The sequence below is a fragment of the Ambystoma mexicanum genome, chromosome 9 (assembly GCF_040938575.1).
Source record: "Ambystoma mexicanum isolate Mex_15411 chromosome 9, UKY_AmexF1_1, whole genome shotgun sequence".
Lineage (NCBI taxonomy): Eukaryota > Metazoa > Chordata > Amphibia > Caudata > Ambystomatidae > Ambystoma > Ambystoma mexicanum.
Genome location: NC_090931.1, coordinates 252,854,474 through 252,882,254, shown reverse-complemented (window position 1 = coordinate 252,882,254; position 27,781 = coordinate 252,854,474). Strand labels below are relative to the sequence as shown.

Here is a 27,781-nt window from a genome sequence, read left to right as displayed (position 1 = left end):
TCTTGTCTTAATTGTTAACAGCATTTTGCCATGGACTCCTCCCCTCTTGATTTTGGAGGTACAGGATGGACCACACAGGTGTCAAAGTGTGACCTATCTTAGCGATTCATTGATGTTTAGCTTTAACCCCTTGTGCTGCCATTATGTCTTGATGTTCAGCCCCACAGCAGCTCAACAGGCTCAGAGGGACCCCTGAGCCTCATTCTCAGATCTGCATAGTCCTAAAGGAGGGCCACTGTCTGCAGTTGCTGTTGACAATGGATAGGGGCGATATTGTAACACTGTAAAGCACTCATCGTGTGCCTCAAGCCTATGGTGGGGCTACGCTTCACTGTGCTTTGTGGTTGGGTTTTACTCTTCAGGCCTTTGATTATCAATAGCCTTATCGTATTCAACTCTCCTCCCTGTGCTAAAAAGGGAAATTGTAAATACAAATTCATTAATATCCAGGGAAGATGACATGGTTTCCTTTGCACTAAATTATTAATTGATTTACTTTCCTGGACTTTAATTTTTCTTTTTTTTTACCCCTTTACTCCTGCATGTTTGTGACCTACAGTTTGTCTTACTCGACCCTCTGTCTATCCCCATGCTCAAGCCTGGATGTTTTCCTTCTAGGGAATTTCTTGATAAGCTCATTCTAATTTCCTTAGAGTGCACTCTATGGTTTGATCTCATCCTTTTTGCAAACCTCGGATCTCACATCCTTTAATGCCTGCATGCCTCCATTGCATTAGATCCTTATTTCTCTATATGACTTGATGGTCCTCCTTATTTTAATTCCTGCCCACCCGCATGAACTAATGAGGAGAGGCAAAACTGCATAGAATAGCTCTCAGCAGAGAGATGTGTAGAGTGGGTTTCTACTCTACAGTGTTGTGCTGTCCATTATAGAATACTATTCCTTCCAGGTATTGGACAGTGTCACATGGATTGTGAAGAAACTAGATAAAGAAGATGCTTATGGATTTATAAAACGATATGGAGGCCCCAATTATTCATCAGGCCACGACAGAGTATGACATTTCTGGTAGTCAAAACCAATACAGCTGTACTGTGGGACAGTGAGATTGCCATTTAGACACCATGATGGCGCGAGTCTGTGGATGGGATTAAGCATTGCTATTGAGATTTATTGAAATGGGCGCTCTCCACAAGGTTTTTGAAGGCCTAGGATAGACCTTGGAACCTGTGCCTCACAGTACAGTTTGAACTACAACTCCCATGAACCCCCATATTTGACTATGCTGACTAGGGCTGGTGAGAGATGTAGTCCAAAACATCCATAGAGCCAAATATTGCAAACTCCTAACCTGAAGTAACCTGAGATGACCTTTCCAAATTGATGCTGATCCCAGCTGAGGATGGGGATAAAAGGAGAAACGAGGACTATTTGTGAGGACTGAATGCACAAAGACACAATGTGAACACCATTAATTATGCAATGTGATTATTGCTCACCATGAGTTCATGTAATGGTGGTTTGAGCATTTTGTGAACCGTCTTTTCTGAAATCCCTCCTATCACAAAATAATTGTAGTCAAAAACTGACCGGGAGAACAGCTTTAGTCTCTGCACCGTATATTTATGAGGCATCATGTGATGTTTAGATTAATGGAAAGCATGAGTCTTCCTGCTTCCATTCAACCAATCCAAGACTGAAGATACCTAGACTGAAAACTGGGTTGCTGCTCGAACTTTCTTGTTTTTCCATTGGCTTGTGAATTGACGAGTAGTGCTTTGTTTGACATACCCATTGGCTTATGGGTAAATATTGACAAGTTGATAGCGCACCTTCTGGATTCCATACTCACCTTCAGGATTCCATGCTTTCTTTTCTATAGAGTAGTGAGAGGTTTGGCATTGCTCTTGGTGCCATTAACCCAAACCTGAGACTGTTCCTAAGGGGGCTAGCCAATGGGCGTTGGTTGACCTTTGCTGTGATGTGAAAACATGTTTCTATTTGTCTAATGAAGATTGCCAACTAGGATGGAAATGGCGATTGACTGAATGATATTGACATACATCATGCATGCCACTAAAGTTTCCTGCATATGGATGAAGGTTGTTAGTGTAAGGAAGGAATGGTAACAAACAGTAAGACACACAAGTGATCAGAGTTCAAGGGTGTTTATTGAACTTCACGACTATCTAATCCTAAATCTAAAGATGGGTGCAAGCTACGACCATCAAACAATAACGCACTCCTAGAGGTTTCTTATCAAAATAAAAGGGCCTATACTAAGAAATCTTTTGGCAATCCTGACTTCTAAATACAAATAGTGTGGGAAACAATGTGATGCAAAAGAAGAGTTCAAGAAATTATATGTCAGGATATTCAAGCCAGTGGCTTCCCTTCCCCATGTTTCAGCGCGGGACAAGATGGCACACTCAAGCTACCACAGTCTCTGGCTTCTCTAGTACGAGGATGCAGTTCAAATCTCAGTATCGGGGCCTTCTGTACCAAAGTCTCTTTGCCATTCAAAGTCACTTAATTCATAGGGCCTGATACTACAAACATGCAAAAGTTCCTTTCTCCTCAGGATTCTCCTGTACAACTTCTTCAGTGATTTTCAATTCATCCCGGGTACCCCTGCGCCGGCCTCAGACCCACTTTAGCCCAAAACCTTCTTGGATGATTTACTGTTCATCCCGGGCCCTCCTCTGCCGGGCTCAGACCCACTTTAACATTTTATCTTCAATTGGTCTCCCTCTACTGGGTTCGGACCAGATTCATGTATTTATCCAAACTTTCTCTATTTCATCAAAATAGAACACTTTCCACTGTGCGCAGGAGTTTGCTTGGCCCATCGCAGAACCACTTTGATTAACATTTATTTGTTCACTTTCAAATGATCTTTCTCTGCCAGTCTCAAATCGAATGTATCTCCTTTCGTAACTTCTTAGCTGGATACCTTAGAGACCTCCGATTGAGCGCCCACGCGATGCCAGACCACTCTGTCAAAGGTATTGTAGCTTCCTTTAAAGTTCAACCACTCATCAACAGTTTAACTTCACTCGTGTCTCTTATCACACGCTTTTTAACAATGTTTGTTTCAGCGCTTGCCATACAATGTTCTGCTTGCAACGTTGCCTTCAACACAGTCTGCCCAACTCACCGGCTGTGTTGATTTCACTAATGCTGCTTTGTTCTTGGAGCCAAGGACAGTACCACAGTGGCTGGTGATTCTCTCCGGGCTTGATCCTTGATTGACAGGGGAGGGCCCTGGGTATCTCCAACACCCAATGCATGATTCCTCAGCCTGTTTTTCTGGTCTTTTTCAATGTAGGACTTATGATAGCAACGGTTCCTTGTTGAAAAGGTCAGGGGTACTTCCCTCCCTGCGATCCTTTTCTGTTTCACTGTCTTTCTTCTCTCATTAAACTGCCATCTTGGAACTGCTGTTTCCTCGTGTGTTGTGCCTCGCTCAGTGTGCTCTCGTGCTCCACCTTTTATCCGTGTGGGGAAGTGTAATGGAAGTCAGGTATGAGTGATTGTCGATAATTGCCTGACCTCGTCTGACCATAGTATTGGGACATGTCAGGTACACGGCTCGGGTGTTAGTCTCTTTTCCCTTAGCGCAGGCTGTCAGTGAGAATGTGTTTGTGTTGTAAAAGGGGGGGTCGAGTTCCTAAATATCCACCAGGTAGGGTGGGGTAAAGGTTTTACAAGGAAGGGAATACCACATCTCGCCATCCAGTGTCCCGCTCCCCGAAGACCCCTCAACCAGGTGATCTTCCTGCACTGCTCCATCCCCAGGAACTAGATCCAAAACTGATGGGCGTGTCCTGGCAACCTGGATGACGGATCCCTAGGGACTAGTGGGTGAGACACCTTATGGTTTCTCACACTAGGCAGGAGGTTGTTTCCATTTAATAAGGATTTTCTAAAAATAGGAAATGGTTTAAGCCTTTCTGTAAAACGAGATGGTCCTTGCCTGTCTCGGCATGCCCCAGGACATTCTAAATCTGACCCCTAATGATGAAGAATTCTGAGTCCTTTGCCCACAAATCCATCTGGGAGGACAATCATTAAGTGGTTGGCTGACAGAACCGAAGGTGACTTTTCACCATCTGGGGGAGTGCAAGGATATATTCACCCCATGTCCAGATTTGATGTTTTGAGGCAGATATTGTGCCCCCAAGTTGGGGACACCCTAGGCAGCTGCCTAGAATTGCTATATTGGAGCACCAGCCCCATTTGGCATGTGTGTATGTATTATTTCTCAAGTGTGAGAGTTACCAATCAGATAGAAAACCCTGGGCACAATCCTGAGAGTTTTGCCCGGCACGTGGCCTTTGGTCTTGTGTATTTAGCTCCTTCTTAGGACACCAACCGGTTTTTATTCCCTGCTGGGGGCCTGCTTTAATGAGCCTGTACCACTGTGTTGTCTGTTGCAGGCATGAAATTACACTGTACACCATGGGAGAACCTCCAATTAACACTTACTGATCTCTTCCTTTTCCACAGTGGCGTGTTTGGTGAGCGCCTCCCTTTGCGGTACTACCTGTCATGTGGAATGGGACTAAGTGGTCTTTTCACTGCTCTCTTTGGACTGGGCTATTACTGGAACATTCACTCCATATGGTACTATGTCATTATTCAGGTAAGCTGCGTTACATTTCTTTGGGAAAAATAGGTTATTGAAGGTGATGACTAAATGTTAATCTTTTTGCATTGTTAAATTGTCTTTGTAAGAGTTTATTTATGTAGGATTTAAACAGAAGCCACCTGCCCACAAGCTATGCTTCACTTTTAATGATGGCACTCCATCAGAATGATCTTGAGTGTACTCCTGCTTGCAGTCTGTGGAATTTGGAACATCCAAGAAAAATGTGCAAGTGGGCGTTTTCTCTTTTTAAGTCAAAGGAATTCAATGATCATGAACAAATAGCAACCCATCAAATTATAATTGTTGAATCTGCTGTGACAGGGTCCAGGTCATGACCCTGTTAGGGGGTGGGGAAAGGAACCCCACCCAGAAGTGGCTTGGGAGGGGGTCCCTGCCCTTGAAACCCCCTCATGTGTGTGATGAATACTCCGGACTCCTCACCAAATCCCTGCCTAAAGTCTCCTCCCAGGGGGCCAGGGAAAGGCAGACACTTCCTGATCCTGACCTTGGGGGTGGTGTTCTGCGGGAGGGTCTCCTGGGAGGAGAAAGGGCTCAGGGGAATGATCAGACTGCATGGGATCAGATGCAGTATTTGTCTTCCCTTGGGGAGGACATTTCCATGCCCAAATGTATGATGGCTTGGTCGCATTATAATTTGTCTGTTCCACAAGTTGAACATCTTAACATAGGTAAAATCAATCCTAGGTCCTTAGACATTGGAAGAAGTGAAAGCCCTTCTAAAATCCTGGAGAATTATAAAGTAAGAAGCACTCCTAACTCCCAAAGATACAGTGAAAGGAAATCTGTGAATGATCATGACTACTGCCTTCCCCTTCGCAATCAAATCTGGTTGTTAAGGATTTCAATCAGCCACAAACACCTTAGTCTCCACCCAGTATGCAGCACACAATCGAAAGGCTTATGTTTTGTTAGATTCAATATTGAGATGGTACACCACTCATATCACACCCCCTTTTCAAATACCCCGGTTCACAATGGACCATGAAATGTAATATTTATTTATGTATTTTAAAATTCAAAAGAAATCATAACCTTTTTAATATGGGGTAGCAATCACCAATGGGGTGATGAGAACAATAGGAATGTAAGCAATGCACTTAGTTTAACTTTCCATTGACACAACTACAAAACACCAGGGAATAGGAACACTTTTTGATTTTAGGTAAGATAGCAGTTGAGTGAGAATTTACCCCTGCAATGTTCCCTCCACCCACAAATAATCAATTCTAAGTGGATAAACTGAAGCAGCAGGTAATCGGGAATGACCAAACAGAATTGAAATCTGACTTTCCCTCCCCCAAAAAAGAGCGAAAAACGGATTTTAAACCCTGGCAATGCTAAAATTGACACTCAGAAATGGATTAATAAAACAACGAATGTGTATAAAACTCTTGAAACAAAAACTATTCTTTACTGGAGCAACACTGGAAAGATGCTTGCAATCACAAGCAATGGATTGAGCAAAAGCATACAATTCGAAATTGAAAGGAAGATTTAAAACAGTTTATAATGAAAATGACATGTTGTAAATTTAGCAAACTTTTGCAATTCCCGCCTGAATTTACCAAAACAGTTTTAATAAAAATGGGTGAAATATTGTAATTCATTATTCTGTTTTTGTCTTGAGGTGTAGCTATGGATCATAGGTACAATATGGAAGTAAGTGAAATTAGGTATCTAGCTGGTAAATTGAGTGAGGTATGCAAGATCTAGTGAGGTGCGTTTTGAGAAAATGAAGGCGCGAAAAAGGAAAAGAAATCAGTTTTGACAAGACCGTTTTACTCTACACTAGAGCATTCAGGCTAGGCTACCAGATTGAGACACAGTAAGCTCCAGGGTTGACTTGCGAGTTCAACCCTAGCACCTCCGCGCCCACCCTGGCAGAACCAGTCTGATCACTCGGAAGAGGACTAAGGGCTTATGATTTCACCAGACAAAATTATTAAAGAAGTTGGCGCTAGTACAAGAAATCAAAGGCAGGGTTTCAAGAATGATTTATGACAATATTACAAGTTATCAGGATAAGGATAGGATGACTTAGAGAGTGGAACTCAGGGCAAGGTATGCTATGGTTTTCTATGGTTCCTATTGATACAGTCCACTTTTTAGTTTGGATTTTGGACAGTCAGCGGTTCTGGTCTCCACACGTGTCTGGTCTAACATAGGACAGCTGGACAAAATCAGCGGGACAGGATCAGCTGGGCAGGGACTGGATACCAAAGGATAGTTCTTCTGGACTGGCAATTCTGGCTACTATAGGTCATCAGGGTAGCAGGATAGCAGCAGCATGCAGTGAGTGGTGGCAAGCCAACCTGGATTAGGATGCCAAAAGTACCACAGTTTCTCCTGGTTACTGGGAGATTGGTGGGTTTTAATATTGTAGGGTAGGCCTTGCTGGAGCAGGATCAACAATGCTTGGCCTTGTTGTTGGGATCTGGAGTCTTGAAGATGAAACAGGAACAGGAACACAGCGCTGGAAATCGGGAAGAGTGTGTGTGTGTCCAGGGTCTTGTCAAGTACCCTTGTTTATTATGCAAAATGACATCATCAAGGTAGAGGCTGGGCAGGGTTAACTATGCCCGCCCCTAAAATACTTGGATTGGGCAGGGGAGCTAGTCTCCGCCTCGCTCTCAGTTGGTTGGATTTCTAAAGGAATGATGTCAGGTTTATGAGCTGATATTTACAATGTCCCAACAATCCCCCATTTACTTTACTTAAAATCCAATTTTGCTAAAAACATACATTTCTTCACTTGTAATTTCTTGCCAAATTATACACATAGGTTACATATGTGCAGCCCAGATCAATCCAATCCTCAGGTCTGTACGACCTTGTTTCGCCTTCCTGATACAGTTTGGTAGTTTTACACATTAAAGATTTGGGCTAAAATTCCACAATTTTATACACAAATGCGAATTGTCCCCAGGGATGTATGTACAAAATCTTATGTTTGCCACATTAATAATTTCCTTGGGATCTGTCATATTTCATAACTTCTGTTCCCCATGCGGCAATGAGTTCTACCAAGTTTTGAAAGATAGCCCACAAAATTAGATTTAAAACTGCAAACTCTTGCTGCAGAAATAAGTCTTTAAAGTTTCTTTATAACCTAGTCTTTGGCACCAACAGGCAGTCCCTTTGTTACTAGATCCTGTTTTTTTCTTCCAACTGCAAGCAAATGTCATTTCCTTCCAGGCAAGGGGGTTTCCAGTCTTAATTGAAGGTTTTATTGCCCCTTCACACAGGTGAGTGTCCCAGGACTGCCATTGTCCCAGCCTGGGGCACAGACAAATATCTGACAAATATCTGACGAGCGTGTGAACTTTCATTGTCCTGTCCCATTCAGTTTTTCAAGCTGGATCTTCGCACCTACATGTCCTGGATTTATGGTGTATCTCCCTTCCTTGGAGAATTTTCATGGCTGGCAACTGGAATAACAGTTTTTTCAGAGAGCTTGCAACTCCAGCCTATGTGTTTTTAAACTGTTTAATTCCTTACTTTGGGTCTTGAATTAAACAAACCTATGGCAGAAGATGTCATATGTGTGTATTATCACCAAGCAGGCTTTCATCAACAGTTTATTTTAAAACGGGCCATTTTTTTTTCTCTTCAGTCAGCACAGCCCATTTTTTCACATCTGTTAAACCTGCAAGCATTTCTTTCTTTAATTCGGTTTGCAGCTCCTTGGATTGCCACTGTCTTTGCAGCTGTAGTAATTTCTTTGCATGCAGGAGTTCTATCTAAAGCATAGATGCATGTATCCTTGATCTGGCTCAGAGCGTAAAAAGTCTCTTTGAACTACTGCGCCTGGATACATTTTGGCAAGAAATAAACAATAAACACGTGTTCCCGTGCAGGTGAAAATGTTGCTTGTTGATTTCTTTCAAATCTACTTTGACAGGACCTGCCATTCAGGAATTATGGCCGTTTTTTCTGAGGCACAATGAATTTTCCTGGGCCTGGCAGGGCCGATGGAAATAGCATAGCACAGCATTTGGAAAGGGTGAACAAGGTTTCATTTTGAAGGGGAATTATTGGCTTTTGCAGCAATGCAGTGCTGCCGGTTCACTTGATTCCATATATATGTCTCATACCACACTGGCATACTTTTTCAGTGTGTCCCCTTGTTCCATCTTGCCTGAAGTGTACTAGGCAGGATGGTGCAGCCATCTTTTGTTGCTGCCAAAACGCAGTTTTGAAGTCCTGGTGCGCACAGGAGCCAGCGCAGCCAGGTTGCTGTTTCTTGTGCAACTGCAGCTTAGTGATGTGCGGCAATGCTGTTGAGTGGGGTCAATATATCCCACACATCGACCAATCCATGTGGCATACATTTTGAGAATATTATAAGAAACAGAGTTGGGTGTAAAAGCCAAAAACCCAACGTTGTCATCATGGAATTCAAGTCAGATAATTCCCTAAGTGCTGGGGTGAAGAAGAGGCCTAAAAAGTGATGTTGCAGGAGTGGTCTGCTTGTTAATTCAAATGGCCCACACCCGATGGAGACAGAGGCTTAAAAGGCTCCCTCAGGTGCAGGCCGAAGAGAGAGAAGAGGGGAGAAAGCAAGCAGCAGCATTGTAGTTTGTGTAAGCAGCCCAGGCACCAGGCAGACACTGGAGGACAGAGACGACGCCGGGATCACTGTATGGCAGATATCAGCTGCCGGTCCTGAGAGGGACTTTTTCCCAACTCCTGAAGTGCAGAGGTCATGCAGCGGAAAGCGTGCAAGAGGGAAGCTTGCCCCCATGGAGACCTATTCTGCAAAGGCTGCACAGCAGAAATGAAGTCCTTCCACTTTGAAGCACTTCACCTGTGTATATAAATGAACAATAAATAAAATAAATTCCCAGGAGGCTGTTGCAGGTGGCTGGTGTGCACCCGAGAGCCTTGAGGCTAACTCCAGTAGCTGGGTTGCACAAGAGCCTCAGGAGTGAAGAGAACGCGGCGTGGGTGAAGGCAGACTTAGAGAAGCAGTTTGCTGGATTCCGAGAAGTCTCAGAAGCAGAAGTCTTGTAATCGGCAAAGGGACGAAGGCGCACATCTTAACCAGTGAGTTCAAAAGCTGGTAGTGACCCCGGAGAGCTCTGCACTGGCTCATGAAGTACAAGGCAGGCATTCAGCGAGGAAGCAGCACTCGCGTATGAGTAAAAGTGGTTATCAAAGTAATTATGAATACTGAATTATCGAAGCAACTAAAGGATTATGTAACAAAGCCAAATTACAGTAACTTTAAAAGAGTGAGTCTGTGGGGACAAAATTACTACCAATAAGCATAGCCCAAGCCAAGAGACGAAAATCAAGGCAAATACAATCTTGAGATATTACCAACAGCAGAAGGCGGCTATTGAAAGGTTCACTAATTTTGAAACTTGTTTCTCATATCTTACCCAACGAAGTGTAAAAGCTGGGGTAAACTCATATTGCCAAAGCCAAGGGAGAAGCAGAACACCCTGTCCATGTCAGTGTTTGGTTACTGGGGCAGTGGGGAAACAAGAGTGGCAAAAAGGCTGCCCTTCTGGAAAAGGGTATTCATAAGGAGAGGAACATTATTTACAGAAGAGTATTGGAGTACCACTTTGAATCTGGTCTTCCCTAAAGAGCTGTTAAACTTTTTAAGCTGCAAACTGTTGCATACTGTGAAATTGTTGTGAACCATCTGTCAGTCGACCTTGACCACAAAAGTATTTACCATGGTGAGACATTGTCTGGGCAGGGGAGTATACCCGGATGATGTAAATCTGTAGAGTAGGCCTGGCAAGGGAGTAAATCAGTTGGAAGTTGAGGAAGTGTTAAAAAGTGGTCCTGACAGACACTTTATGTTGTAGGTAGTACTGAAGAAAGTACTTTATAAAGTTATTATCAAGAAGTTATCTCCTTGGAACTTATTTGTGGCAAATCATCTTGACCAAGACAATCATTGTTGTTATTGATTAACTGAGAAAAGGTCCTTTATCCAAGGAGGATAAATAATATACTCAAAATAGAAGTCATTTATTTTCTTTATCAATGGAGAGCTGAGAATTTCTATTGAGCAGTTGACCTTGCAATGAACTGTGTTGGAACTTTGTTGCAAAACAGGTGATCCTTATTTTTCTTTTCTTGAACTGCGAAGAAGAATTCGGCTGAAAACCTGGGGAAGGGGAATTTGTCAATTTTATTAGGAGGGACTGTGGTACATTTAAAAGTCAGTCATTATTGTTTGAACTGCCATGTATATCCTTGTGTATTTATTATATGAATGAGTGAGACAGATATCCTTTGTTAGAGTGGTTCCTTTACTTTTTTTTTAGGCAGGGATATCCTCGTCGGTGTAGGGATAGTGAGGTGTTTATCCAATCTTATAATTTATTAAAATGGAATTTGTTAAGAAATCCATCAAAAACTTGTCCACCTCGCATTTCTGATCCCTCACATGTGCAATGCATGTTGACAATGGTACCATTTTCTGTTGTACGATTCATACTCCAACAGTTTTCTGGCCAGAGTTTGCTATTTTGCAGGACTCCCATGTGGAAGTGGGAGGGAGGCCATACTGGGGAGGCCGTGTAGGAGAGCTCACTCAGGGCCACAGTCTTGGATCAGGGAGTCAACAGACCCGGTGGGGCATGTTTTATACACTGAAGTACTGGATCTCCACCCCCCCCCCTCTAGTAATAACAGGCAGGCTGCACTGAAAAGTGGGAACACATGAAGGCACCAAAGTCTTTGTAGAAACCAGGAGCATATTTATTACAGGAAGAGGAGTGAACTCATTGACAGCAGGATATATTGGACACACTGGACTAGCTAGGCACACCCACTGGAATGGAAGCTGGGGCCACCCACCCATGATGGACACAACAAGTGGAACTCGTTTTGCAGGGTTCATAGAGACTTCATGCCAAGACAAAGGGGAGATTAATTAAAGGGTGGGGTGAGTGGGCATAAGAGTTGAAAGGGGTACCAGGATGCCGCTGACCAACAGGTAGAACTCGTTCTTGGAGGGATCATGGCTTGGGACCACAACCCCCACAGGGAAAAATCAATGTTGCCCAATACTTTGGAAAATTAAGTTGTGCAATACAATGAATACAGTGGGGAAATTAAGACATGTACTACATTGCAAATGAAAGGGGACGTAGAAACTGCCATTTCCACACCAGTCCCAGAAATCCGGTGGAGAAAGGTCCAAATGCATGGAAAACTACAAATGCTGCAATCGACACAGACTACGAATTCTCACCACAACCAGACAACGCCCAACGCAAACCCGAAACTAAGAACTTACCACGGCAAAGAAAATCAAATGGCTAAACAACCAGCAAGCAGAGAAAAACATTGGAGGCTGCAAACAGACCCATGCTAGAAAGAGGATGGTGCTTGGAGTTTATTTTTTTTACATTGTTTCACATCGTTTCATGGGTGCTAAGTCTCAGAAGCACCTCCTGCACATATTGTTTGTGTTCTGAAATCAATGTACACAATACCAAATATACAACAATATAGACCTACAGAAGATAACCAATGATATTGATGAGGTGTTAGTGTGGCAGGACATTGCACGTGCAGGGGGACATATCTGAAAATGCAATAGCAGGTGTTAACGGTGCACTTTAATCAGCCCCCTTTCCTTATACTAACCAGGCAATAGGTTTGTTGCAGGTGTGGTTTTGAAGACCTCTGCATTGTTTTCATCTGGCCGAGTAGTACTAATGTGAGAAGAAACAGATAGTCCAAAAAGGGGTAAAGTTCTCCATGTGCAATAGGGGTAGAATTTTGGACCTGCAGGGCAGGTTAAGTGCCATACAAACGTGACACTGAAGAGTGATGCATGGAAGGTTTTGAATCCATTGAGTTGCGCAGGGCCACCACCAGACTGTAGATTGTTAGCACTATTTGCCATTACAGAGGAGGGGAAACAATGTGCAAATCGGAAATATTTTCTAGCTCTATGGCAACAAACATAAGATATAGGTTTGACCAGAGGTGTTGCTAGGGGGTAGGCTGAGGGGGCTATAGACATGGGTCTTTTGACTTGTAACCACAGATAGAAGCTCAGGGGCTACAACCAAAATGCTTGCTAGCCCCGAGTTCCGACAGTCCCGACATTCGCATAGCCCCAGATCTTTTCCAGACCTAGAAACACTCCTGGGTTTGACCCAGTTCCCAGTGGAAGCTTCGATCTCCTCTGAATCAGCAAACCCTTGGAGGTCTGGCTGGAGTGCAGCTCCGAGCTTTGATGAAATCGCTCATTTTTTCATATTAATCGGGAATATTTGGCACGTGCACAGCCGGTGGTCGAGGTGAGCGGGAGCTGTGCTCCTATACTTTTTTTAATGACCTTCTACAGCTCCTATATTTGTATTTTAAAAAGAAACCGTTCCGGGATGGTTTCGTTTTAAATTCAAAGTGTAGGAAGAAGTTGAAACCTTCACTTTCAGTGCACAGCACTGAACGTTCCCTTAAACAGCAGGTGCAAGTGTTTGGGGGGTGCATTGTGTGTGGGAGGGGTTGTGGCAATGGGGTTTGTGGGGAGCAGGGTAGGCCAGCAGGGAACATAGTTCCACTACTTCTTTTCGTACACTTCGACCACTGTGCACAGCACTGAATCTGCCCTCTTGTGAACAATGCCTCTTGTGGGAGATTAACAATGAGAAACACGCCATCCTAATTAGTTTAGGTTTGTAGGTCTTCATTCAAAAGACTGGCTTGGGGTCTGAGGCCATGCTGCTCGTCTATTTTCCTTTTTCCCCTGATGCGTGCTGGATAACAAAGATCGCCCTGTGAACCTTGTCATTCCCTCAGCACTTCAACCCTTACTCGTGGCTGCTTAGAGTTCTTCAAATGTTTCAACGTCAAATCTCAGTTGTGTGCTAATGGGACCCCAGACCCTCCCCCTCCCTCCGGTGGACCCAACAAGAGGTTGCCTGGATAACCAGTTACCAAAGGGTGCGTGGTAGGCTCCTCCTACCTGACAACTGTTGACTCCAACAGAAAAATTAAATCACAGTAGAAGTTTAAGGTTTCTCGTATATTAATAAGAAAGGAAGCCTTAAAGTCTTTTTACTACTGGTGTCCAACATCTGTTGGGTAGGAGTCTACTGTGAGCATGTTGGTTTCCATAGAGTTTGTAGCTTAGTGTCAGAAGCAACTAGGCTTTTTCCCCCCTAAATAATTGATCGACATGTATGAAGCACACAGAAAGGGGCAATGCATTGGTGTGCATCATCAAGATATATATTGGAATTCTGGATGACAGTCCACATACTGCAAATCCCTGTCGGATTGGCCCAAAGACACCGCACAAGATACTCCAACACAGGTTCACTCTTCATAGTGACAAATAAGGTTTCAAACAGGAACTCCAAATCCAACCACACAGAGGACCACCCTCATCAGATCAGCATCAACTCAAACAGTTATACAAAGCTTTCTTTACAAGATTACTCCAGCAATACTGTTAGGAAAGTCTTTTTGCTGCTTTCCTCCGATAGACTTCTATGGGGCACCCTTTTTTGTTGTTGCTTTATTTACACTCCTATGCTGACTGTTTGAGGTAGCTAAAGCTTTCTGCTTTACTTCCCTTGCCCTTTTGCTCATTCTTCTGATGAAACTTATCAATCCATCCGTTCAGAGACTATGGGCCTCATTACAAGTACAGCGGTCTGGGGGGAAAAAAAGCATTAATGCAGCAGTAACTGTTACCACTGCATTCCTGCACTGCTGTACTACAACTTTGGTGGTGAGACAGAGGAAAAACCGGCAGAAAAATTATATAGGTAATTCCGCCTCCTTCCTGCAGACAGTAATTCTGCCGAAAATCCCCATGGATTCCTATGGACTTTGTGCGCTCTGAGGCCTGCGTGCAGCGGTTTATAAAAATTGAAATAAAGACTAATGCTGCCATATCACCACTTGTAATATGGTGGAAATTCTGCAGGACCAAGTGGTAGTAACGGTAATTCTGTTTAGTGGTATTCTGTCAGATTTACCACCACAGTACAACCAAACCTTTAATTAGGCCCTATGTCTTGCTTTGTGAAATTCTTGTATTGTTACAATTGCACAAATTAAAGAAGTGAAGTGTGATTTAGGATACTTTGTATCCTTATAACCAAGGGTGTTGCTAGGTCTGCAAATGATCAGGGGCTAGGTTTATGTCGGGACTGGCGGGATTTGGGACTAGGTAGCATTTTGGCTGTAGCACCTGAGCTTCTATCCGGGGCTACAACCAAAAGATCCAGGGTTAAAACCCCCTAACTCCTTAGCAATGCCTCTGCTTATAACTTTTTCTTTAAAGGCTTTTGGTTACTTTGACAATGTGCGTAGGACTAGCTGGTGGCAGCAGATATTTTTTTACTGTGTTTTGTAATTTTACCTGTGCATCTTTGCATTTACCGCAAATGGCTACAAAGGGTGGCTAGAACTCTAAGATAGTCTTGCCACAAGGTTTTCGCTTGCCCGTGGCCATCTTGTCCATTGCTAGTTTGCTGTATATGGAATGCCCTTTCCCTGGTAAAGCTGCTGCTTTCGCGGGTAAAGGTGGAGTTGTGTGTGAGCCTGGATGTGGGGAATGGAAATGTTTGGTACCAGTAAAGACAGGGAGACTGAATGTCTTATGCTGGGAAGACGTTGCCAGTGGCTAGCTATAATTTGATAGCCACTACCAGTTTGATTAGCGCACATCCTTACCATTGGTGAGCTTGGGTGAGCTCCCAGCCCAAAGTTCATAAAAGGAGGGCTCTTGCAGCCATTCGACAGAACATCGTTTGAGCCAAGTCCTCCATGAAAAAGAGCAGCCAGTTGATGACCCGAAGACAATGCCTGCAGCTGACAAGGCACCAACTCCAGTGATGTCAGGGTGAAGCCACACTACTGTCTGATCTCAAGAAGATACTTGTCGGTGCTTAGACATTTGGACTGGTGGGATCGACGAGTGTCGACCTCTGCTTTGGAAGTGTTGCTGAACCAATCTTTTGACTGATTTTCCTGGGCTAACTTTCAGCAACCATCTCCATTCCGAGTGCAACCTTGGAATCTGTAGGATTTTCAACCTGTGCAAGAAGACACCTGCGCCTGCATTTTCAGCCTTCCTGAAGCTGTGCTGGGCCTGTTCCTTTTTTCATCCATTGAAGAGCGCCTGTCGCCTACTGACCTTGCTGACTCCCACTGCAATCTGTATTTTTTTGCATCCTGGAGGTGTCCTTTGGTCGTCTGCACTGCAGGAGTCTTTATCTGTTCTTTTTCTGGTGGTTCTGCTAGAAGCTGTATGAAACCGATTCCTTTGTACCCCGACTGACAGAATTTCACGCCAAAAGGTGACCTTTGCACTTGCAACCCTGTTGCCTCCCTCCACCAGTCCAAGCCCAGAAGATTGTCCCCAATGGATTCTGTTGCCTCTGCAGTGGTCTCTGTAGTAATCTGAGTGAGGGGGTGGGGTTAAATTAGCATACAATTTTCTGTCCCCCCGTCCTTGTCCTCCATAGGGTTAGATGGGTGTCCAGTCCTGACCCTAAATCACTGTTTCCTGACTTTGGCCGGTGGAGGCCTGGTCATGGATCCCTTACTATAGATCTATTCTAGTGTTTAGGATTGAGTGTATTTACTTACCTGAACTGTGCATAACGTTTGACTCTTTTGATCATAACCACTAGCATCGTAAACCTCTTAATAAACCTACCTGTAAAGTATATCTTTGGAACTGATAACGTTCGGGCACAAGCCCAGAATCATTTTAGGGTTGGACTTTATAAGAGCTAGGCAAGCTGCTCCTGGTTATTCTAAAGTATCTTTTCTACTTTTAATGCATCTGAGTACTTCCCTATGTTGCACTATTGAATCAAAGGATTTCCTTTATCTCCTAAGGGTGAATGTACATATCTGTTTTATAGTGTTGGTGTGACAATATTTGACTAGATGTTTTTACTTGCTTAGTAGATACTTTAATGGACTAAACATTGTTTATTTTTGTACTTGCCTGTCTAACTGGACTTATTGATGGTGTTCCGTGTGGACTCATTGTAGCCCTACACCACTCTCTCATCCTTCCTGAAACTAAGCCTGGACGCTCTGCTACCTTGCCTTGATTGGCTTTGGCTAAAATCTCATTGTCTCCCTGGTCCCTATAATAGGGTAAACGGGTGGATTTTGGAAATCCATCTTCATGAATACCAGAACTCCCTCATGCTGCCATTTTGGACGATGATCTTTCTTCAGCACAGCAAAACTAAAATGAGAATATTCTTGTTCAACTTGGCCTTCTAAATAATCGCATCCTAGGTTTTGCATCCCTGCATCTGGAGTCCTTTTCTTTGCCTCTCTTTTCACTCATACGCCCTTCTTAATCCTCCCTTCTTCTCACTGCTACTCTGAAATGGCCACCAGCATTTGTTATAAATGTCCAAAAAATAATCTTATCTTTTTATAAACTGGGAATGCAAGTACTTGGTAGCAGTGGTTTAATTTGCGTAAGTCTGGGGCTTGTGGTTTGCAAGGCTTTGACAAAACATTGACGAGTATTGTTTTGCAATACTGGTAAAAGCTTTGTTAGCTCATCATAGATAATGAGTTCAAAATTGTTTCAATGTAGCCATTTCTGTGCAATTGAATAATTCCCAAATTACAGGATAGGTTTCTTTCCAGTGCTGGAAGGTGTGGTGGTGGTCAGGATGTCCCTGTAGGTGTCGCAATCCCAGTGAAAGCATATTTTGAAGGCGGTGTGCAGAGTGGACCTTTTGTGCGCACATCCCGCAGAAGGACATCTGAAATGGCACAGATTAGTAATTCCTCGTGTTTCCGGTTCAGACATTGTGACATCAAGTTCCTCCTTTTTGGTAGAAAAAGAAACTGCCTGAGTTGCTAAAGCTACTGGCCGCAGTTTCTTGTACATAGCTGGGCCAAGCAGCTCCCCAGTTTCTGCCCATCAGGTTATTGCTTTATTTAACTTTAACACATTGGTTGCTGGTCCATTCCAAAACCTACCAGATGATAAATGCATTAACATCCAAACCCAGGTTTTTTTTTATGGTTGGTATTCGCTCGAAGAAGAAATAATATAAATTGATCATCCGATTACATATATTTATTTTAAACAATATACACAGACCCAACTACCTACTCATTGATTTTCTCTGTAAGGTTGTCTAGTTTACTAAAGTTGTATTCGTTTTCTAAGAGAATCCTGTACAAACTCATAGCAGCCACTAACTGAGCCGCCATTTTATAACCTAAACCCCAACAACCCAGTTTCACACTAAATTCACACTAAATTATCCTTGTACTACTTCACATTTGAGGATATAGCTCCTGTGACAGTGCTTGGATACCTGTTCTGGTTTGTTGGCACAATGACCAAAATTAAGCCAAATTATCCACTACACTCGTCATCAAACAGTCCAAGTGACCTCTACTCTACACATTGTTTTGAGAGGTACAAAGGGAGCGCTGTGCTATCGGAACAGCTATATGCCAAATGCAGCCTAAGCACTGCCCCTTTTTGAGTGCCATGAGGTTCCATCTTGGCTGCCATGCTCATTGTGTTTATGGAGCCACTAGGAACTGTGAAGTCTGATGCCTGGCTCCATCATGGGCATGAAGGCGGCTTGGAAGATTAGCGGGGCATTATCACTAGAGCGTTGACCTAACTAGAGATGGCTCAGAGTGGGTATTTCCAGGTACCCCTCCTCCTACATGCCCCCTTCATTCCCAGAGACCTAAACATTGAGTCAAAGATTTGGATTATAATAATAGGGAGATTACATATTTGCAGGGTCCTCTCCATGACCATATCCCCTTACTCTTTATGCAGCCAGAGGGAAGCAGAGATTCTGAGTAATAGTGAGAAACTAGGACGTCAGGTTACAGTGTACTATGAGGGATCCATGCACAGAGCTAATCTATCACCTTGCATCCCCAGGCACCGCTGTGGGCTCCCATGGACTAACGGGGACTCCCATGGACACTGAGGAGGCACAAGAGACTAGAGCAGAGCTAAAGGCCAGGGGCGGGACCTTAGCCTAACCAAAGAAGACTGTTGGTCTTTTCAAACCTCAGCATGCCACAGACCCATAAAAGCTGGGGCAAACGACTTCATGGATCCAGGAAGCTTGTTAGAGACCTTATAAAACAATTGAACAATCAAAGATGGGTCTGTGAATGCCAAGACCTATAATGAGGGTGGAATGAGGAAGGAGAGCAGTGTTCCAGGAGCTGGTAGATCATGCAGATTCTGAGCGAGAGATCAACAACCGAGACTTACACAAAGAAGCACACACACAGACCGTTTGTACAGACTGACAAAATAAACTGTGAAGGTCCTGGACCAGCCTGGCAGGATGACCAAACTGTAGCTGCAGAGTGAGACTAGGAGAAAGGATTGGGGCACCTGAAGGTAAAGGAACTACTAGAGTCTGAGAGGAGGTAATATATTCCTCGTAGAATGAGAGGCAGTGGTGGCAGTAGAATTACAGGCTTTGAGGGGAGAACTTCCCATTGTACACCATCTTTCAGTCTTGCACAGTGAACCATTTCAGGAGTGCTGTTCATGACTGATTCATATCCTGCTGTTTGCATGGGTTAAAGCCCTGAAGTCCCTCATTTGGGGTGTTGTCTCGAGGCAAAGCATGCACGGTCCCTGGCTCATTAGATAACACAAGGCTGCATTGGCCATAAAAAGGCATTAAGGCACCGAATTTGAAGTTGGTCCCAGGGAGGTAGAAAGGTGTCAAACCACTTCTGTTTCCTGTTGGCGCACACGTCCATGAAGGCAGGAGTGAAGATGAGGGACCACGCTTCCACAAAAGGTTAGATTAGGCACTTGTTTCTGTGTATGCCAGTCTGTTTGGCCACGGGGGGTTGTGCACAGAGGAGACTGTGCAGGCTCTGGCGGAAGACTGCACCGATGAGTTGGAGAAGGACACTTAATCAACAGAACAAGGGGTTTTACATGGTATTAGACACTGCGAGTATACTTCAATCCAGGATCTAATTTGCCCGATGCAGTGCGAAAATTGGAGAGTCCAATGGAAGACCGCTTGCGATTTGCGTAGCAGACTTGATTAATGGTACACTCCAACGTTGATATTTGCACTAATCATGTTGGAGGTGCCAACAGATAAATATGTATCCTGGCCATAATCCTAGAGCCGGTTGGCTCTTAGCATGAAAAAGATTGTCAAGTTTGCACGCCTAGAAATGTAAATGTTAAATTGCCCAGAATGTTGTTCCAGAATTGACCAAACAAATCCTTAGGAGGCGAACTGCATCCTGTTGGCGGGTCTCTAGCCTCCAGTTTTGATGCAAGGGTACTGCCACCTAGAAAGGCAAACAAAACAATATGGCAGTGATATTTTATTTTTGGGGCTGTACCTTTACAGTAAACCTAATTCTGCTCTGATTTGGTGAGGTTTCGGGGTTGGCAGTCATTAAAGTCACTTGGCGTTTAAAGGAAACTTGCATGAACGCTGGGTTCAGCCTTCATGTGCACTTTGTCTCTCTGTATCTACTGTTAGGTGACCATGTTCCCTAATAGTTGCTAGTATGTTAGTTAAAATTAATGATGCATGGCAGAAATATACATGTGTTCATAGGGGTTCCAGAGATAATGCTCCATATATCGTGACCGGTCCAACTAAGTAGAAACCACACATTCCATGTATTAAGGCACCCTCTTTACGAAAGGGACGCTAATTTGTAGTCATAATCCATTATCTTGAACTCCTAACATTTCTTTAAATTAATATGCAGATTTTCCCTAGCAAATAGGAGAATGTCACAGCACTGGACCTTTAGGACTGAATCTGAGAAAGATCCATGCTGGGCACTATGGCCACAAAACGGAGAGGCGGGACCCCGAGCAAGATAAGTGTGCCTACTAGAAAGGAATCCATGCCGCTCTATATTTGAAGGTAACCCAACACCATATGTCAAGATGGTTCTAAGAAGAGAAAATCCGTTTGATATATTAACGCCCATTCTCCATAGGTAGAAGTTTTATCCTGATCTCGTACGATTCAGAATAATTAGTTAAAATAACGAGTTCAGGCCTGGCTCTCAAGGGGAGAACCTAGTTAGTTTTGCGAGAGACTTTCTAGACCTCTTACTCTTGACACCCTGATGCTTTATAGTTTAGCCCCTCCTGAAACCTTTTGTTTACCTTGTCCCAGGATCGGAACACTCTTTTCTGTTGTAGATAACCCACTAGCTCCTATACTCGTCTGCCTCCTGACCTCAGTAAAACAAGTTGCAATGTATAACTTGGGTCAATTATTTGGTCTGTCTACCACAAGACCTTGACCACCCAGCTGAAAATCTCAGCACACAGACAACAGACACAATTATATTTTCATGTGTTCCCAATTCGGGATGTCCAGGTCCTGTGGTTCTGCTTGGAAGCAATCACACCCTGGATTGCCTGACGCTGTCAAATTGAACCCTTTCATTTTGAAATATCTGCGGGTCCCAGGCAGCTCCTGAAGATTTCCTGTGCAAGCTTGGCTTCAGGAGACATCAGCGATGTGAGCAGGTCATGTGTTTGCAGTCTTAATCTCACGGGGTGGGATTTTTCCTGGTCTCTGGCTTGACGTTGAAAGTATCCAAGTCAGTTACATTCCCAATATTTTTTCTGTGGAAATTCACCATCTAATTCAGGAGGTGGACTTTGTGCATGGTTGTCTAGCTCCTTAAGAGTTTGCACCTAGATGTACTTAATGCTGTGCTAGCTGCCCTTCCCAGGTCTTCTATCCTTCCTTTGAAAGCAATCATTTTTTTAAAAAGAGATGCCTGATGGGAACGGCTGGACCTTTGGCATGTATTGCAACCAAAGCCTGTGTCCAAGCCATCAACCAGAACGATTTGGACATTGCTGAAGCCAGCTGGTACATGCACCTGAGCAATGTGCACCAAGTAGGAGATCATATATGGGCAGGGAGGGAAGATGCTGGTGTGTGAACACCTTTAACTTTGTAGATTGCTGGGTGATTGCTGAGATTTGTTCGATTTTTTTTGAATTTTTTTTATTTTTAATTTTTTTTTCTTTTCATTTTTTGTTTTTTATGAAGGGGTCTCTGGGGACCTTTTGATGCGATCTCCAAGGAATTTAATGGTTAGATGGCGACAAAGGTGGGCGGCCCTTTTAATTGTGTATAATGCAGGTTTGCTTTTTAAATCCCCAATTCGCATGCAACGTCAGCGGACTACTTTTTCGTGTCCGTGTTCCTTTAAGAGCTAATGGTGCATGTGAGCGAGACAACGTTTAGGTCGCGCCACTCTAGATACCCACCTACAGTGTCCTTTTTTGGCGCAGATGGAGAATTTTGATTATCTGCATGTCCCGTTGTGTATCAATGCAAAGAGGGGTAATCCGTTAAGCGAGCAATATAATCGCTCGATGGTTGTTCCCACTGAGGAACCTTGTTGAAATATTTAGCAGGAGAGACATCAGTCTAACACTGGAGGTCTGTAAAGCGCAAGCAATCCCTGTGGCCATGTATGGTGTTCAGATTTGGGGAGTCAGTCATTTATCTACTTTGGAAAGAATCAAAAATAAGTCCCATAAGGAAATATTGTCACCCCATCCAAGTACACCTACAGTTCCCTTGAAATTAGTAATCAGCATATGGCCATCTGGGTATATCAAATAGTAGAAAACTTAGGCCCATAGTGTACTGGTGAGGATTTGGAGTCTGCTCTGTTTGGGGAAATATGCAGGGGAGTTGCTAGGTCTGGAAAAGACCCGGGGCTAAGCTGATGTCGTAACTGTTGGGACTGGGGGCTAGCTAGTCTTTTAGTCTTTTGGCTGTAGCTCTTGAGATTCTATCCGGGGCTACAACCAAAAGATCAGGGGCTATAGACCCCTGAGCCCCCCCCCCAGCAACGCCCCTGGATATATATAGGGCCCTGTGGGCCGAGTCACTCCCATGGTTGGAGTAAGCGAGACAGTGAGCCTCTTGGATTTGGCCCCTCTTTGGGACAATCCCCCCTCTCTGGATCTAACTGAGAAATTAAGCAGGCCTACAGAACTTTGAAAGTGTTATATTCCACCAAACCCAATGGGCCACCATCACGTTACTTGGAGGTTACGTTTTCATTTGAATTGCAAGAGTTCCTTCGGCACGGTAGCCCATCCCTGCGATAGGTCTTGGTAGATCAAGCATTATTTTGGTACATTGCCGTTCGGCTCCTTCACGCGTCGCTGCAATGGTTGGGAAGCATTGGAGGGATGTATCCCATCGGCCCTGCAGCCTTCATGGATGAAGCAATTTTTTGTGATGTTTGCCCACTCTCTACTAGACCCAGACCCTATTGGCTCATCCTGTTCAGAAATCTGGGCCATGCGCATTTTGAGGGGGGCCCGAAATAATGTGAAAATGAACAGCAAATCCCCACAAGTCGCTGGCAGGGTGGTCTACATTTCTGGACTGAGCATGGAAGCTGAAAAGGCAGCATTAGAAGGCAGCACCATCCTTGTAGGTTACCCACATATGATGGCTCATGTAATTGTATAATCAACGTTCTGTTTTCAAGCTGTGAAGTAGATAATAACTGTGTTGCTTCATGATTTCCTGCTATATTGATTTTTATATTCTTATTTTGGGCAGATGGTAGGTTTGTTTGTATTCTAGACTTTTATTTTTTTGGTGGCTTTGAGTATTCATCCTAGAAAACCTGATTGACTAAAAGCAATACTCTGTCCTGCAGGCCCGCTGGTGAGTGGAGCCAGAAGATGCCGGGCTCTGGATTGGCTGCCGCTAGATCATAGATTATTTCAGATTGCAGGACTTCTCATGAAGCCGTTTACTGCGCCATGGCGAATGTCCGAGCCCAGACGCAACTTGGGTACAGGAGCATTCTTAGATTGGAAACCCCATGATCAAAAAAGCAAGCTAAAGCAGCAGTCATTTTCAGAACTGTCGCTTTTTCAGAAAGATTTGGCAGTGGGACTTGCAATCGCTTCTTTTTTTAAATTCTGTCCCTGCAAATGGCCACACTCAGAGCTTCTAATATTTTTTTTCACTGTCTTTGTTACTTTTAAAATTTTATTTTTACTTTGGCTGTTTTCCTACTTGTTTTATTCATTTTGTCTTGTATATTTTAGTCATGGCATCTACATCCTCCGTTTTTTTGGGGGGAGGGGTGTTTAGTTATTTTTAGTATGCAATTGTACAGCAGTGCTACGCCCTTGGCTATGTGGCGTAATAGGAAATAATTGGTTAATGAAAATGAGTGGTCAACTTTTTGCAGGAGCAAGTGGGTATTTTTCCCCCCAGTACTCCATGAAACGATCATGCGTACATGCGCGTGTGTAATGGATAATAAGCTGCAAGTGATTGTTGCAGGTAAGTACCTTGTTTCTTGTGGAAGGTCTGGCCCCAGAATGAATAATGTGGGCCCTATCACCCCACATACTTCAACGGTGATCTGCCCGTGATTTCAAGAGCAGGACGTTGCTCAGTTGTGGTGGCCAAGGGAGGTTCTGCAAATGCACAAGAATTTAAAAAAATGCGATCTACTGGGGAGGCGCTTGCCTTGTCATTGCTTTTTCCACCTTGCATACGAGTTCCAAGTAGATCACTGCCTCCAAGCAGGTACTCAACCCACTACATCCAAAAATGTATTCGGAGCAGGAGTGGGCTAACTTCGCACTGACAGCTTGAAACTTCACAGCCACAGGCATAGAACCGTAGAACGTATATTTCTTGTGCCCTGGTTGAGGAGGACTCTGAAGCAAGGAGCTGCACGAATATCGTTTGCTTATTTCTGATCTTGGGCCTGACCTTGGCATCCCAGTCCAAGGACTACACGCGCAACCATCAAGTCTTAACTTGCCCTCAAACTGGCACTGCATGCAAAGTGCATACACTTTTTTCAAATGTATTTTATATATTTTTTATTAGGAGCTAATAAACACTTGGTGATGAGCCCTTCCAGCTAGAATTGGCACGCTGCGCTTAGGCCCTCTGGTCCTAAGAGGGGTGTGCAGTGCCATTAGTGGCTGGGGAGGCCCACTAAGGCATATTTTATCACCATTAGTGCCCGTTTGATTTTTGGTAAACTAGTTCACACTGAGATCACAAACTGGTTTACCAGAAGATGCAAAGGGATTTACTGAAGGAGCCCCTTTTCTATTTTCATGACGGCTGCTGGTTGGGGCTGATGAGCAGCTGCGAATGTGGGGTGGAATTGACTAGACAATATGTCCTTTTTCCCATTCATTTTAATCACAGGAGTGCCAAGTGAGTGAGTGGAGGGGAACCGGGGATCTGGGGGAAGCCAGACACCACCCAGCTCAGAACACTGGTACCGGTGAACAAAGTACTTGCTCCGAGCACGCGTAGTGCCTGGCTCCACCAAGCATGATACTAATGGCCAACAAACGACAAAAGTATATATGACATTTACAATCTTGGCATGACGAAACTGACCTGTTCTTTCCTACCCTGCAGATAATCAATGGCTTGGTGCAGACAACAGGCTGGCCTTCGGTGGTGGCTTGCATGGGAAATTGGTATGGGAAGGGAAGGTACGTACAGCTGCAGATTTCCACACTTCTACTTTTGTATAAATGATCTTGTGTAGGTATTTGCATAATGAAATCTGAGGGAAGTCTTAAACGCTGTGTGTTTCAGTGCCGGCAATCGGCACTCTCTGGCCCAAACCCCAGTGTTGCTTTTGCAGTGTGAAATTTTGAAAACCGGATGACTACATATATGAAACCCGATTCACAATGCTTTGCACTGGAGGCAGGGGGTCCAATCAATTAGGGGGCACCAGTAATTGAGAGAATCTCTGTAGCAAACACAGCCTGCTGACCTATTTTACTAACACTGTAACCCGCAGGCTACACACAGATCTCTGCAGCAGGCACCCTGACATGCAAAGCTATGTCACTAGGTTTGGAATCTGTTACTGCTGAGCTACCTCACCAGCTTACTCTGGGTGATTTTCATAAAGTGAACAGTTCTCTGTTTTGCAAGGGTTGGAGAGCTCCAGTTTACTAGCATTCTGTACAGTGCTTTTATAGAAGCAGTGGAGTATTGGGATGAAATAGAATATATGAAGTACATTTGAAACTGAGCTCCCTGGAGACCACTATTAACTGGTGCTGTTAATCTCCATGTTGGTGCTAACTGACCACTCCGTAAAGAAGGAAAGGTTGTAATCTGAAGCTTGGGGAATGGGAGTTATGCGAAGTTTGCAAACTTCAAACGTTTTGTACTGGTGAAGTCTAAGTAAAACACAAAGCTGGAGACTACTTGTGCATACGGTGGCACAGCGTATAGGATAAAATGACAGTTGACTATCTAGTCTACCTCTGCAGAGCTCTTGTATTTATAATGAATAATTTTGCCTAATCTGACCTCTATGGATCCAACTTCCATGCACCAGTCCATGTTTCACGAGACACACGTCTGATGACTCATTGCCATGGCTGCCCCTGGGGTTCATTTTGGAGCATGATCAGCCATGCCGTGTGTTAGGAAAGATCTCCTTTTGCACCTTTCCCTCCATTGATTCCTATGGGGGCCCCACTCCTTTTACTTATTTTTTTAACCCTGTCCTGACTTTTGAAGGCCAATAAAGCCCCCTGCTTGCCTATTTTGTTCATTGTTATGGGGAAACTGACTAGTTCATATGACTAGCAGTACTGAGCGACTTTGGGGCTCATTATGAGTTTGGTGGTAACCATGCCGGTACTACTGACCGGCTGCCGCCAGACTCGTAAAGATTTACCGGTGCTTGGCTTGCTGGTAACACCGGGATATTACAACCTCTGCTGTCCAGAAAGTCAGGCACCAGTAAATTGTAAATCCCCATTCCCATTTATGGGAATTGGGAACACGGAAGCACCGGAACCGTTAATAACGGTGTCAGTGCTTGCGTGACGGTCTGCCTACCGTGGACGCTGTGCCCGGCAGTGTCCGACCTGTCGGGCACAGCGGATCCGCTAGGCAGACATGTAATATGCCGGTCCAGAAACCGCAGCACCGTTGTTGCTGGACCGGCATAGTCATAATGAGCCCCTTTGTCTCTCTTTTGGAATACTTGTATTTTTACAGTTGCACACATCCCCTTACAGTAAAGTATCTTCAGATTTAAAGAATTCCTCTAAACAACTAAGAAAGCAGTATTCCACTCGAATAGGCCCTAAAAAGGCTTTCTTTGGCTGTGTCTGAATGTGACGCTAAACTGAAGTCCAGGATGAACAGTGTCTGTTTAGGCTAATCATGTTTACAGCCTTCTGTTTCTGTGCATGGATGTCACAAATGGACAAATGTCAAGGCTTTTCTTGGGTTGGCTGAAATGGGCAGCAGACAAGGGCACAACTTATTTAGTGCGTAGGGTGAGCAGTTCCGTTTATGAACACGGTTCTGTTTTTTTTGCTTTGTATGTCAAGTACAACGAAGAAAAGCAGATGATAGTCTGTCAAATATGTATGAAAAAAGTCTGTGTATAGCCAAGCATGTTACACCAGGAGCGAGTAGTAGCTGAATCACAGCTGCAAATAATTGGAAGTCCCTAGTGTTAGTGAGATGTCCCTTGTGAAGTGAAAATGCTTTGTAAAACCGTGACTTCAAACAGGTGGCCTTGTGCATTTCTTTCACTGTGACTTTCAGCCCCCATACTACAGCTGTAAAGCCCAGAGAAGATCTGTTTAGGCTCCCATTATCTGTACAAGCTGTGGTTAAATGCTTCAATTGCAGGCTATGCGCACATCCCACCATAACCTGAGCATGTGATCCTGGGCAAATCATTTAGGCCCTTTCACAGAGTGTTTTCCACTGGGGGTTTGCCATCATAAAACACTCCTGTGAATTAGGCCTTAATCTTACTGTGCTGTAGCTACCAACATTGGGAGACCTTAAGAAGGGCTAAAGTTTGTCGTGTGCTACGAAAAAAAAATGCCTCACTCATGCTTTATTGGGCTGCAGTTATTGACCAAGCCAACAATGATGGCTTGCAGAAGGTCAAAATGTGTTTTATTTTTTTACCAACGTATTCACCATATTAAGCAAAATGTAATGGCCGCGTAAAGGCTATTGGCTCTAGTTGTACATTCAATGGAGAGCAACATTATTGCAAACATAGATTGTGCAACAGCAACATATGGACAATAAACATGAGATGATGAAAGTACATTTTTTGCAATTCTGTCCACTTTGCTGTTTCTACCT

The 27,781-nt window shown here is 44.0% G+C and overlaps 1 protein-coding gene across 3 annotated transcripts in view; it reads left to right on the top strand.

The window, feature by feature from the left end:
• SLC37A2 (solute carrier family 37 member 2) overlaps positions 1 to 27,781 on the top strand; it is a 497,972-nt gene that overhangs the window by 295,660 nt on the left and 174,531 nt on the right. For all 3 annotated transcript variants that reach the window (XM_069614558.1, XM_069614557.1, XM_069614559.1), the window contains exons 5-6: positions 4,472 to 4,607; positions 25,052 to 25,128. In XM_069614558.1, the coding sequence (XP_069470659.1) occupies positions 4,472 to 4,607; positions 25,052 to 25,128 (213 nt within the window). The remainder of the gene's footprint in view (positions 1 to 4,471; positions 4,608 to 25,051; positions 25,129 to 27,781) is intronic.